The 13834-nt window shown below is 33.9% G+C and overlaps 2 protein-coding genes across 4 annotated transcripts; both read left to right on the forward strand.

The window, feature by feature from the left end:
* LOC109327157 (phosphatidylinositol 4-phosphate 5-kinase 2-like) lies at positions 3901–9005 on the forward strand. 3 transcript variants are annotated; one of them, XM_019560217.1, is made up of 8 exons: positions 3901–5331; positions 5940–6104; positions 6218–6383; positions 6518–6644; positions 6777–6933; positions 7028–7158; positions 7247–7298; positions 8276–9005. In XM_019560217.1, exons 1-8 carry the CDS (start codon positions 4271–4273, stop codon positions 8586–8588), a joined length of 2172 nt encoding a protein of 723 aa, XP_019415762.1. In that variant the 5' UTR covers positions 3901–4270; the 3' UTR covers positions 8589–9005. The 3 variants fall into 3 exon arrangements, with proteins under 3 accessions (XP_019415762.1, XP_019415763.1, XP_019415761.1); XM_019560218.1 differs by having other exon boundaries at positions 6545–6644; XM_019560216.1 differs by having other exon boundaries at positions 3902–5331; positions 6534–6644; positions 6740–6933.
* Positions 12951–13622, forward strand: LOC109326360. The gene has a single exon (XM_019559048.1). The coding sequence runs from the start codon at positions 12951–12953 to the stop codon at positions 13620–13622; it is 672 nt and encodes a 223-aa protein (XP_019414593.1).

The following is a 13834-nucleotide window of genomic DNA, read 5'->3' on the forward strand; positions in this document are numbered from 1 at the left end:
ATTTTGTAAGGATTGAAGATGGAAGAAGCAAATGAGAAATGAGAGGAAAATGAAGAGAGAATTTACCTTCTCTTTGAAAATGAGAGAGTGTGAGAGTGAAGTGTGAAGTGTGAGGGTTTAAGGAGAGAAGGGAAATCAGATTTCCCTCTAGGAAATCATCAAAAATCTCCTAGGGTGGCTAATGATGATCTCATGAGATATTTGAGAAAGTGATGTGAGGTTTGCTTTATGGAAAAGCAAATTTCACATCCCAACGCGAAATGACCACTTCGTGGACACGTGCGATAAACATGCCCGAGTATTATCAGCCAATACTCGATCATGTATTATAAATCGCCCGATTTTAATATCTTATTAGAATTTCGGATTTCGGCATTCCGAGTGAAAAATATTTAGAAAATAGGTATGGGTCTACTCATGGTCTATATTGACTCGAAATAAAATTACGAAGCCAACGGTGCAATCGGAATTCAATTCCGAGTTACGGAACTCAAAAACCACTTTTTGAGTCGTACCGGGTAAGATTCGGCCCCGACAGCGGTCCACAACCGACTGTCTTCGAAAATGATGAAAATTTACCACCAAATTGGAAATACAATTACAAGACTAAAACTCAACTAGAGTTTCGTCTAATTCTTTACCAAAAAATCCCAGAAATTCATTTTCTAAAATATAATTAATAACAATATTAATAAAATCTTATAATTTAAAATCGTAAAATTTGAGGTGTTACAATTCCCACTCATTATAAGGATGTTGTCTTACACCAATGTTGGAATAATGCAATTAAAACTGAATTACATGCTTTAGAGCAGAATAATACTTGGATCATCACTAATCTTCCCTTAACAAAATGGCAATTGACTGTAAATGAGTTTTTTAAACCAAACATGAAGCTGATGGCACAATAGAGAGACAGAAAGCAAGACTTGTTGCAAAGGGCTTTAGTCAAATAGAAGGAGTAGACTACCTAGATACTTTTAGCTTTATTGTTAAAATGACCACAATTAGAGTTCTCCTTTCATTGGCAACCATTTATAATTGGCATATGCAACAAGTAGATGACAATACTGCATTCCTCCATGGTGATCTCAAGGAGATAGTTTACATGAAAATGCCTCCTGGATTAAAGGTTAATAATCCCAATTCTGTTTGCAAGCTAGTAGGTAATGGCATGAAAAGTTAACTAAAGTCCTAGTTGCCTCAAGATATTGTAAATCTAATGCTAATAATTCATTATTCACCAAACACCAAACCTCTGGTTTTACTACTATTCTGGTTGATATCGATGATCTGGTTTTAATAGGCAATGACTTATGCGAAATTCAAAACACTAAGAATCTGCTCCATGATAAATTAAGCATTAAGGACTTAGGTATCCTTAAATTCTTTTTAGGAATGGAAATTGCTAGATCTATCCATGGCATCTCCTTGTATCAAAGAAAATATGTTCTAGATCTCTTAAATGAGACTGGAATGCTTGGCTGCAAACCATGCTCCACTCCTATGGAGTACAATAACAAGCTTCATAGCACCTCTAGTTCTATGCTGGCAGATGGTACATCTTATAGAAGATTAATTGGAAAGCTTTTATACCTTACCAACACTAGACCTGACCTTTGTTATGTCGTTGGACACCTAAGTCAGTCCTATCTGCCCCTACTGACCAACACCAACAAGCAGCTTATAAAATTCTTAGATATATTAAAAATTATCTTGGTTTAGGTGTCCTGTTTTCCAGCAACAACAACACTGCCCTCAAGGGGTACTCTGATTCTGATTGGGCTTCTTGCTTGGACACAAGAAAATCTGTGACACGATGGTGTTTCTTTCTAGGAACATCTCTTATATCTTGCAAAAGCAAAAAACAAAATACCGTGTCCAAATCCTCTGCAGAAGCAGAATATAGGGCTTTAGCCATGGCTTCTTGTGAAGCTCAATGATTGTTATTCTTGCTTCAGGATTTAAGAATTTCACATCCTTCACCAATCTCTTTGTTTTGGGATAACACGTCAGCTTTGTATATTACTGCCAATCCAGTTTTTCATGAACGCACGAAGCACATCGAGATTGATTTCCACATTGTGAGAGAAAGGGTGCTAAACAAGACTTTGCATTTGCTGCCAATTTCATCCTCTGTACAACTTGCTGACTTTTTCACCAAGCCTTTACCTCCTGGTTCTTTTCGTTCTCTGATTAGCAAGCTTGACCTGCTTAATTTCCACATGCCAACTTGTGGGGCTGTTGAAATATGACCAACAAAAGAAGGAAAAAGCTCATCATCATGATCCATTCATTACTTAGTTTTTTTTTCTGTTTCTATTTTTAGTAAGTTTGTTAGTTAAAACTGTTATATCAGTTTTTCTGTTTTTTAACCTAGTTTTGTTTTGGTTTCTATTTAACCTTTTTGTTTTCGTTTATTTTGTATCCAATTTCAATCTTCAATCAATAGAAAGAGTAGAAGTATTGCCTTTCTTTGTCACCATCTTCTTTATCTTCTTCTTGGCAAGCTTCATACTATACATTCTTTTATTCATGGAAAGGTTGAGTTTTAACAAACGTAGACAACATATCCTTCTATATGCTTTAAACGCGTACATCATCCTCAAAAAATGCAAATGCTTTAGCTTTTATGGACGTGTTTGTTGAAATTCCAAGTCCAGATTGAATGTGACAAACTTTTATTACCTTCCCATTTCAGATGGACAAATAATACTTTTAATAATGCTATAATATATAATTGATTGAAAGCTTAATTTTTTTACACTAACCGCATATTATAATTAAATTCATAAAAGGAAAGAAAAAGTGGACACCTACGTAGGAAAAAAACAACGACCTACTTCACACCATAAAGAAAATTATTTCTCACAATTGTATCAGCTTTATTATTAATTTTAACCTCACAAAGTCACAACATATTATAGAACAAGAAATTTTGGCTTGAAGTGAGTTTGTTACTTAATTAAGTACAAATATCTTTCTTCTGTAAACTTTATAAAATTAAGAATATATATTAAATAACCACCTAATACTATAATTACATTCGATTTTAAGGAGTTAAAAATCAAATTTTGGATTGAAAAACTAAAGAAATTAGTATATTCAATTTCATTAAATATATTATTTTGCAATGCAAAATTAGTTTATCTGTTTTTTATATTACACCTATCAAAATGATTTTTTGTGTTTTGTCTTAACCATAAGTATCTTACGTGGACAACACTAAAATAATCCTCATCAATTATGTTTAGAGAAAAAAAATGCAACAGTATAAGAACTCTTTACTTTGTCAAAATATTATCAATCATTTATATTTATTAATTATTGAAGATAACTACTACATATAAATGATAAATAATAAAATATTTATATATATAAAATTTTACATTAACAATACTTATGTATTACACTCTTATATTCAACAAAAGTTTATACATACTCAAATTTATATTAGATATTAATAATAACTACTATTTAATATAATTGAATTTGGTTTTAATGAATTCAAAAACCAAAATTATATTGAAAAAGTAAAGATATTAGCATGTTTAATTTCATTAAATATGTTATTTTGCAAAGCAAATTTAATTTATATACTTATTTTAGATCTCTCAATCATTACATTTTGTGTTAATCACAAGTATCATGTGTGAACATCTAAAACAATCCCCATTATTTGCATTAAACACAATTGCATTTCCAAAAAATGCATAAACCACCTACACACTAATGATTCACGCATTTCGTGGATACCAAAATGTAATTAAACATAGTGCAAAAACAATTCATCCATGGAAAAAACAAAAAGAAAACCCAAGGCAACTTAAAAACGCAAAGCAAATATAGTATGATACGGCATGTTTGGTTTGGTGTGAGAAATTAAAGAAACAAGAGGCTGGTGGTGGTGCTGCTGCTATAACGCTTCGCAATATGTAATGTTCCCTATGCACAGCGCTGCTTAAAACATTTATTACTCCCATTGCCATTCTCTCACTCCTTCTCTTTCTGTCTTGTCCCTGATTATTTATCTTTTCCTCCTAACATACACTCTTCTTGTTAAGACAGATAATCATCTTTCCAGTTTAAGATACAAAAAAGACATGCTCTCTCTCTCAACACATTCTCTTCAAATCAACAACAACAGTGACCACATAGCTAAAACAAGAAAAACCTTAAAACCCAGCATCTCCATACTCCTCCGAAAAATGTTGCTGACTTTGCATTCCTCACTGTGAACATTTCCAAACTAAAATTCCGACCAAATAAAATGAAGGAGACGCTGTTTACTATTTTCTCCAATCACACTAACCAAAACGACACCGTATCAAGAAATAACAAACCCGGAGAAGAAGAAGAAGAAGAAGAAGAAGAAGAAGAAGAAGAAGAGAATGAAGACATTGAACTAATAGTGGTTCCACCTCACTCCTGGAAACCGAAACTGGTTCAAACCCAACCCAGTTCACAGCGCGTGTCATCCACACTCGAGAAATCCCTATCAAACGGCGACGTATACGCCGGAACTCTCGCCGGAAACTTACCTGACGGCGCCGGGAAATACCTCTGGTCCGACGGTTGCATTTACGAAGGAGAATGGAAGAACGGAAAAGCGTGCGGCAAAGGAATCTTCTCATGGCCTTCAGGTGCAACTTACGAAGGAGAGTTTCTCTGCGGTAGGATTCACGGTACCGGAACCTTCACCGGCGTAGACGGTGACAGTTACAGAGGTTCCTGGGTGGCGGACCGGAAGCACGGGTTCGGAGAAAAGCGTTACGGTAACGGCGACGTGTATAAGGGTTCGTGGAGGTTCAATTTGCAAGACGGTGAGGGTAGGTATTGGTGGTGTAACGGGAACGAGTACTTTGGTGAGTGGAAGAACGGAACGATTTCGGGGAACGGGGTTTTGGTGTGGAAGAATGGGAATAGGTACGAAGGGTGGTGGGAGAATGGGGTTCCGAAAGGGGAAGGAGTGTTTACGTGGCGCGATCGGAGTAGCTCGAAGGGGAATTGGGGGAAAGAATTTGTGAATGAAGAGAGGGTTGTGAAGAAAAGGATGAGTTTTGATAGTAATAGTAAAAGTGTGGGTTTTCCTAGGATTTGTATTTGGGAACTTGATGGTGAAGCTGGGGATATTACTTGTGATATTGTTGATAATGTTGAAGCTTCTATGTTTTATAAGGATGGGAGTGAGTTTGAAAATGGTGTTGGTTTTGGGAAGTTGCAGAAGAGTAATTGTAGTTCTGTTGAAGGGGATGTTAAGAAACCTGGGTATATTGTGTCAAAGGGGCATAAGAATTATGATTTGATGCTTAGTCTTCAAATGGGTATTAGGTATCTTATCTACATTGCTACCCTCAGACTTAAAGTTTATTCAATACTGGTTTGGACATGTTAACTATAGATGTTATGAATGCTATCCAGCAAACTAAGTTCATTTGAATGCAGTTTGAATCATAGTTACTCCTTACTAGATTTGCTCATTAGTTACTCCTTCCTGAATTTGTCATTGTGTAGTGAATTCGTTTTTTCGTGTATCACCTACCGGGTTTACAAATGGTACCAGGAAACTGAGTCCAATTGCCTGGGGTTCCAATCATAGTCATAATAATGGCTTACTCAGTTTGTTGTTTCGTGTTATTGTGTTTATTGCCTGCTTGGTTTATCGTAAAGTAAGTCGTATAGTAATGATGTAAAAAGTGATGGATTGCATACCTAAATGATCTATGTTTGGCAGACACTATCACATTTCTAGTAACTATGGTTAGAATGTTGCTAGGGTTTGCTATTGCTTGGTTAGAAAGGTTTATTGAGTTTGAGGTCTCCCGTGAACCTAGGATCAGGTTTTTGAAAAGCAATTTTACACTTCAATTCAGCTTAGCATGCTTGTTGAATTTTCTAATGTTTTTTGAGGAATAATTGTTGGCCTGTATTTGTTTTAGGTACTCCGTTGGGAAGCATGCTTCGGTAGTGCGAGACCTTAGGCCAGGAGATTTCGATCCGAAGGAGAAGTTCTGGACGAGATTCCCACCGGAAGGCTCCAAGTTTACGCTGCCGCATCAGTCAGTGGACTTCAGGTGGAAAGACTACTGTCCTGTGGTGTTCAGGTGTCAATAATGACAATGTTTTTATATATGTTTTTCCTTTTTTAAATGATTTATAGTTGTGCGTATACTAATTCATCTATATCTTGGTGGTTGTTTGTTTGTCGGGTAATTAGGCATCTAAGGAAATTATTTGACATAGATCCTGCTGATTACATGCTTGCTATTTGCGGCAATGACGCACTTAGGGAGATGTGTTCTCCTGGCAAAAGTGGAAGCTTCTTTTATCTCACTCAAGATGACCGATTCATTATCAAGACCTTGAAGAAGTCTGAAGTCAAGGTTAGTTGCTAGCCTCTACATTTGGGATGCCGATTAAATTTGATGAGAAAAATATAAACACACATTGAGTAAGGAAGAATCCCTCACTTCCTACTTTTGGTAAATATGTTTTTTTATTGGTATGCAATAATTAGTTGGTGGTCATGACAGTTGCTTATCAGGATGCTTTCGAGTTACTATCAACATGTTTCTCAGTACAAGAACTCTCTGGTAACGAAATTCCTGGGTGTTCACTGTGTCAAACCAGTTGGAAGTCCGAAGGTATTATTTTAATATTTTAATTTCAAAGTAAACTGATATACTATAAGAATTGCTTGTCATGATGTTGATTAAAATTTCAATGCTACAAAAAACAGACTCGGTTTATTGTGATGGGCAATGTATTTTGTTCAGAGTATCAGATCCATAAGCGGTTTGATCTCAAAGGTTCTTCTCATGGTCGTATAACAGATAAACCCCATGAAGAGATTGACGAGACTACCACTCTCAAAGACCTTGACCTTAATTATGTCTTTCACCTTGAACAATCTTGGTTTCAAGAGCTTATGTGGTACAAAATTTGCTTGCAAGTTGCTTATTTCTTTTACTTTCAGCATTTTTTATGATATTCTTAGAGTTTGTCTTTTGTAATGATTTCTGCTCAGGCAACTTGATAGAGACTGTGAATTCCTTGAAGCAGAAGGAATAATGGATTACAGTCTTTTGATTGGCCTTCATTTTTGTGATGAGTACTCAACTGATAAAATTAAAAGTTCACCACATAATTTGTATTCAGGTATATGTTCTTCCTACTTCTGTGTTTCCTTTTGTATGAATTAATTGGACCCCAAGATATAAAATTTGCTGGATTATGGATTTGGCAGGAAACATGGGAAAGGATGGGAAACATGATTTCAGGTGGATACCTATAGGCCGGTATGCACTTTTCTGTACTTCTGTATCTTGTTTCATGGTGTAGAATACATTGTTATTTAGAAGGAAAAAAATATGTTCTATTTTAAGATTATCGTCCTTGTGTTTTCATTTATATTCCAAAAAAATACAGTTTTTGGGGATTTTGAAATATCTTTGGAATTCTATTAGTATCAGGCTTAGGCTGTTATGTAAATTCCTACTTAGTATTTCTTATAGAACTCCAGTCAACCAGGGAGATTTTGGTTTGGTGTAAACATGAGCCATTCTCAGTCACTACATTTTATGACTAGATTATTTGTAGGTGATATAGTATTTTTGTCTCTGTTGTATGCTCTTGTTGGTGGTCATTGTTTTCACTACTTGCATGTGCCCTGTCCTTGAGTTTTAGTGTGTGCGTGGACCCAGGCATAAAACAATCGTAAGCAAAAAACTTCCATCTTAAAATATCTATATGGCACATGCGCATGCAAATAGCCAAGAGAATATGTCCATTAGTCATGAAGAAACAAAGCTATAGCTGTTGAATGAGACACTATTTTAGCCATTCTCCAGTCCTTTCCATTTCTATTTGTGGTTCTGTTGGTTTTGATGGACTGTGACTTCGGTTGACATGGCAAATCTAGATGCAGGTTTGTTGACCACAAGTGCTGGTGGGATCATTGTAAAGCCAATTGTTAGTTGACAGTGATATAGATGGGCCAGTGGGGGTGCTAGGACTTGAAGCTTAGGAGATATTTTTGTGTGCCAGTAACATATAAAGTTATGATTGTTTGTTTGTTAACTAGTTACCGTTTATACACTTTGAAGATCTAGGTTAGTCAATACTGGAAATTATTAGTTATTTATACCATAATTAGCCTATAAGTTTAGTAATATTTATTTTCTTAGATTCTTTCCTTAGAGGTTGGTTCACATCGTAATTATGCGAACTTTTTCCTTGAAATTTAATTTGGTCATTGACTGCGGTAATATTCCAGGGGACCTATAATCCGGCTAGGAACTGATATGCCTGCCAGAGCCGAGAGAGTATGCAAAGCTGGATTTGATCAGCACACTGGTAGTGGAAGTAACCATTCTACCCCTTCAGACAGTAGTGGTGGTGAGATCTCTGATGTAATCCTCTACTTTGGTATCATTGACATTCTCCAAGACTATGATATTAGCAAAAAGCTAGAGCATGCATACAAGTCACTACAAGCAGACCCCACCTCCATCTCCGCCGTCGATCCCAAGCTATACTCCAAAAGGTTTCGCGATTTCATACACAGAATCTTTGTAGAGGACAAATGATATGCAATTGGAGTTGAACCGGGACCAAATTTATCAATCCGGGTATATCAGTAAATGTTGTTATGATTAAATCCGATATTGGAAAGGAGGCCTTGCTTGTTGATGGCTAATTTTTTCTCAGCCACTATAAAATGGAATGGTGGAAATAGGGTAGTGGATGTGCTAGGATGTTTTGTTTTATTTATTGAGGGTAGAGTTTAATCAGTTTATCACAAGTGTTTGTACATGTGATGGGATATTCTTTTGATTGCTTTTGTTGTGGTTGTGGAGAAGGGTACAGGGAATAGAAAAATGCATATATATGAATATGGAATGATTCAAAATTTGACCATGGTGGGGGTGTGAATAACTGTACAGTCAATGGTGGATAATATAAATGAAAGCATATACATTTTTGGTTGGCTAGATTAAAAGAAAGTTATGGTTTTTCCTGATTTGCAAGATAGAAAAGTTCTTACAGAGGATCCATTTCTCTGTGTATTTGGTATGCATTCAAATGGGTGTTTCTCTTTTAGCAGTGAGTAAAGCATAAAAAGAAGAGAAAGGGACAAGAAAGGAAGAGTTGGGTGCTTCCTTGGTTCATGTTCTTTCTTTGTCACTCTAATAAACCAAGTTTGAAAAAGCAGAATAACAATAATACAAGCTTGTGTCCTTTTTGCTACTTTTGAACGATACCAAGAAGCAAACAAGGTGACAAAGCATTAAATTTTGGTATGAAATCTGAACAGCCATTCTTTTGTCTTAAATAGACTCAACCAATATAACATTTGTTTAATGATTCATGTGATTTAAATTAGTCAGTAGATCTGACCCATTAAATTTTCATAAAATGAATAATTAAAATATGAATTATATTTTTTTTAACTTAACCCTACATTCTATGCGGACGCTAATAGGCGAACCCGGGTAATATGCTTGATAGGCAGGTAGTTTGGTAGCTATTCATGCATGTTGTCCTGCTGATAATGACAAAAGGAAAAATAAATAATTGAATTTGACATGACAGAGAAGCCTCTTAAGTATTCATTCAATCACTGTTGATGAAAAACAAAGATTGGATATAAAAAAAATTAAAAAACATAAAAAGGACAAAAATAGTGATACTGATATCTCAATATGATGCTGTTTTAGTGTGTTCTGCCTGCAGTATCCTGAATGTGGCAGATAATGTTTTGTTGGTATGAATATGATGCTGTCTCTTGTTTTTTTATTACTTCTGTGAAACATTAGATTTGTTTTATACTGACCCTTTATGATTTATGATCATGGTAAATCCTCTTTGGTCATTTTATCTGTCTCATTGCCGTGAAGGAACAGTAATTCTGCACAAATTAAACTAGCATTCAATTGGTTGAAACTTTTGTGGAATGGAGTTCAAACCAATTTCATTAGATGTGATATTTTTTTTTTATATTACCAAAAATATATTCTTACACTTTTAGATAAAGAATTAATCTTGTTGAGTTTCATGACGACTGTTTCACCCGACATGTGCATGTGCATGTACATGTACAATTAGTTTTTTTGTTCAATTTTTGTATGAATTTATTACCAAAGAATTTTGACTTCTAAATATTTCAATATAAAATATCAAGGGAGGTTTGAGACAGATAAAATTTTGAAGATAAAACATTTTAATATCCTAAACTTACTGTAAAATTTGAAGATAACATTTTTTAAGCTGTTTCCAACATAAATTTTTATAAATTATTCCTTGATTTATAAACACAATAATCTTTCGTTGCTGCAGTTTTTTGTTGTTGAGAATTTTCCTAAAATTAGAAAATTCTGAACATGTCAAGACCCCTTAATTCTGGCTGTTTCAACATGGAGGGATGGTAGTAGCAATAGAGTTAAGAATTAAGATTTTCAGAAATTAACATGAAAAGAATCTAGTAGGCAAATATTTCCTTAAAAAATTAAAAAAAAAATCTTTTTTTGTACTACCAAGAGTATCGTTCAGTTTTTTGGACAAAGAACTAATCTATTTCGGGTTTCGTGATTGTCTTTCTCAATAAATATTGCTCTTATGTTTACAATTGTTTCTCCCTACAAATGTCACTATCACTAGATCAACGTTTTGTTGGTATTAAAAATAGAATATGCAATTAACATATGACAATATCATTATTTCATTTCCACGAACGGTTTCTTGATTACAGCAGCTGTTTACATTCATCTAACTAAAACATACCAAAATGAAGTAAAAATAATATAAATCATTATTTAGATAAAACATTATTAAAAATAAGTATCTACACAAATATCTGGTACCAGTCACATGATCATAACTAGTAATATAATAATTATTACAAGTGTTGAATAAATTAAATATGTTTATATTACACTTGATATATTTCTATATTTATGTTCAAGATTCAATCTGTCATTAAATATAATTAAAATAATTGTATTTATTTATTTTATAATATTTGTTATTTAATTAAATTGATTATATGATAAAGTCATTGATTAAAAATTAGAAACTTGTTATTATAAAGAAACATGTCTTTTATAATTTTTAGTCTAAATTGTTGTTGAACATAGAATCATTGAGAATAAGATATCAATGATTCGGGTAGATCAATATATGTGATAGAATTTATTGGATAAATATTAATAGATGATGCATATATGAATATGATCATTGAACTGACTCAACTGATAGTTCTTAATGATTAAGATTACCTTAAATTGTCAATAGGAAATTCACAAGAAGAAATAAAATAGTTTCTTTTGACCTGGGGTTAACATAGTAATTAACATGTTATTTATCATACTTTGATTTCAGACACATAATGTTTCAGGACGTTATTTGAATGAATATGGCGTATGATTAAATGATTATAGAATTAATAATTAATCAAGAAGGAATTCATCAACTCTTTGGTAATGAGTTTGAGCTTTATAATAAAATAAGACATTGGCCAAGGTATTAGAATGAATAAAGAAATGAGTTTCTTTGAGTCATAATAACAACTTATCAAAGTTTGACAATTATAACATACTTTAAAGTAGGACGAAAGGAAATATTTTAATTAATCTTCTAATGGTTCTTGAAAGTAAAATATATATTACTTCATGCTATCTGCTCGTTAATGAGTGTTGCTAGACGTCAACCTTGATTAGTAAATTAATTTAGTTGATTTACTACCAGCTTAGTATTGAACCTATAGGGTCACACACTAACGAGTGTTCTAATCTTTGCTAGATAATTATATTATTCGATAATTAAATTAGAGAATTTAATCTGATCAAATAAATAATTTTATGGAATACTATTTTAATTTTATGCTAGCACTAAAAATTAAATAGTAAAGAAAATAAATTCTAAAATTATTTATTTGTAGCTGAATTAAAAGATGAGTTATTATGTTGTTTTATGAAGAAAAAAATACCCGCTGAGAGAGTTATCCTCATATACATGTAGATGTTTCTAGCTCGAACAATATTGTCTCTAATGTAAACTACCTGTGGGAAACAAAAAAACTAATTAATACCACTTGAAGAGTTCTAATCTTTTTATAAATATATCAATTTACACCAAATGAAGAAGTAATTTTTTATGTGCAAAAGTGGAGAGAATTTTTCTTTTATTTCTCATGACACTATGCATACATACATTTATCCGTGGATACATCACACAAGTGAATATATATATATATATATATATTATTTTCTAAGCATAAAGAACTTGAGAGAGAAAAAGAAAAATGATGCCTTCCTTCTATTAGATTTTGTAATTCAAAATTCTCTTTTGTTAATTAAGTAGTTAAGGGATAATATAAATAAATTTACCTTGTGTATAGAAAGTTAACTAACATACACTCATATTCAATACAAACAAACCATATTGCATTTCCTCTCTTCCTCTCTTTTCTCAATCTTTCTTCATTTACTTTTTTTTGTTCTAACAAATTGGTATCAAGAGCATAGGTTCAAGATCAACAAAGAACCTTCATCAAACTCATAAAATTCAGCAAAAGAATCATGGGACCGAGTGGAACAAATTTTCCAACAAACCTCCCAATTCTTGATCACAAGAATTGGAATCGATGGAAGGTACAAATGAAGGCAATTATGGGATACCAAGAGGTTGATGAGATTGTAGAACAAGGCTATTCAATTCTTGATGAAGGAGCATCGGATGAACAAAGAAGAATACACAAGGAGAACAAGAAAAAGGATGGTAAGGCTATGTTTCTCTTGCATCAGTGTGTGGATGAAGCACACTTCGAAAAAATCTCTGGTCCAACCAACTCAAAGGAAGTTTGGTTGATCCTTGAAGCCTGCAACCAGGGAGCTGAATAGTTGAAGAAAGTAAGACTGCAAACTCTTAGGAGACAATACAAATTGATGCAAATGGAGGGAAATGAAAAGGTGGGCCAATTCTTCAACAGAGTTATCACACATATGAATGCCATGAAGGCTTGTGGAGAGAAAATCACTGATCAATCCGTGGTTGAAAAGATATTGTGCACACGCACCCCTAACTTTGACCACATTGTTGTGGCATTAGAGGAATCCAAGAACTTAGAGGTGTTGAAGATAGAAGATCTTCAAGGATCACTTAAGGCACATGAGCAGAGACTCATTGAAAGATCTAATGAAAGATCAATGGACCAAGCTCTGCAAGCCCAAGTCACAGGCATAAGGAGTTATGGAGGGAGGAATGGATTCAGAGGAAAGGGTAGAGGGAGTTTCAGAGGTGCAAGCCACAAAAACTTCCAAAATAGAGAGCAAGAAAGGTTTGATCGTGACAAACCAGAAAACTCAGTAAGGAGAGGAGGCCTGAATCATTGGAGATGGGGAAGGAAAAAAGTTGATAAAAGGATGATCATGTGCTCCAATTGTGGCAAGATTGATCATTTTTCAACTGAATGCAAGTCATCATCCACACAAGATAACAATATAAGCAAACAACAAAGTGAAGCACACATGGCTAAGGAAGAAATTGAGGCAGAAAATAATGATCAACCTCTCATGCTCATGATGGTCACAAGTCACATTAGTAAGAACTATGATGAGACATAGAGATTGGTTAGTTAACTTTAATGAGACAAAGAAAAGCATTGTTAGATTTTCTGATAATAGTGTGATCCAAGCTGAGGGCACATGAGATGTCTTGATCAACAAGAAGGATGAGAATCAAGCACTGATCACTGATATGCTCTATGTACCAAACATGAAAAGCAACCTGATAAGTATGGTACAACTACTGAAAAAAGGATTCTCAATGGAATTTC

Source organism: Lupinus angustifolius, chromosome LG14, assembly GCF_001865875.1.
Source record: "Lupinus angustifolius cultivar Tanjil chromosome LG14, LupAngTanjil_v1.0, whole genome shotgun sequence".
Taxonomy (NCBI): Eukaryota; Viridiplantae; Streptophyta; class Magnoliopsida; order Fabales; family Fabaceae; genus Lupinus; species Lupinus angustifolius.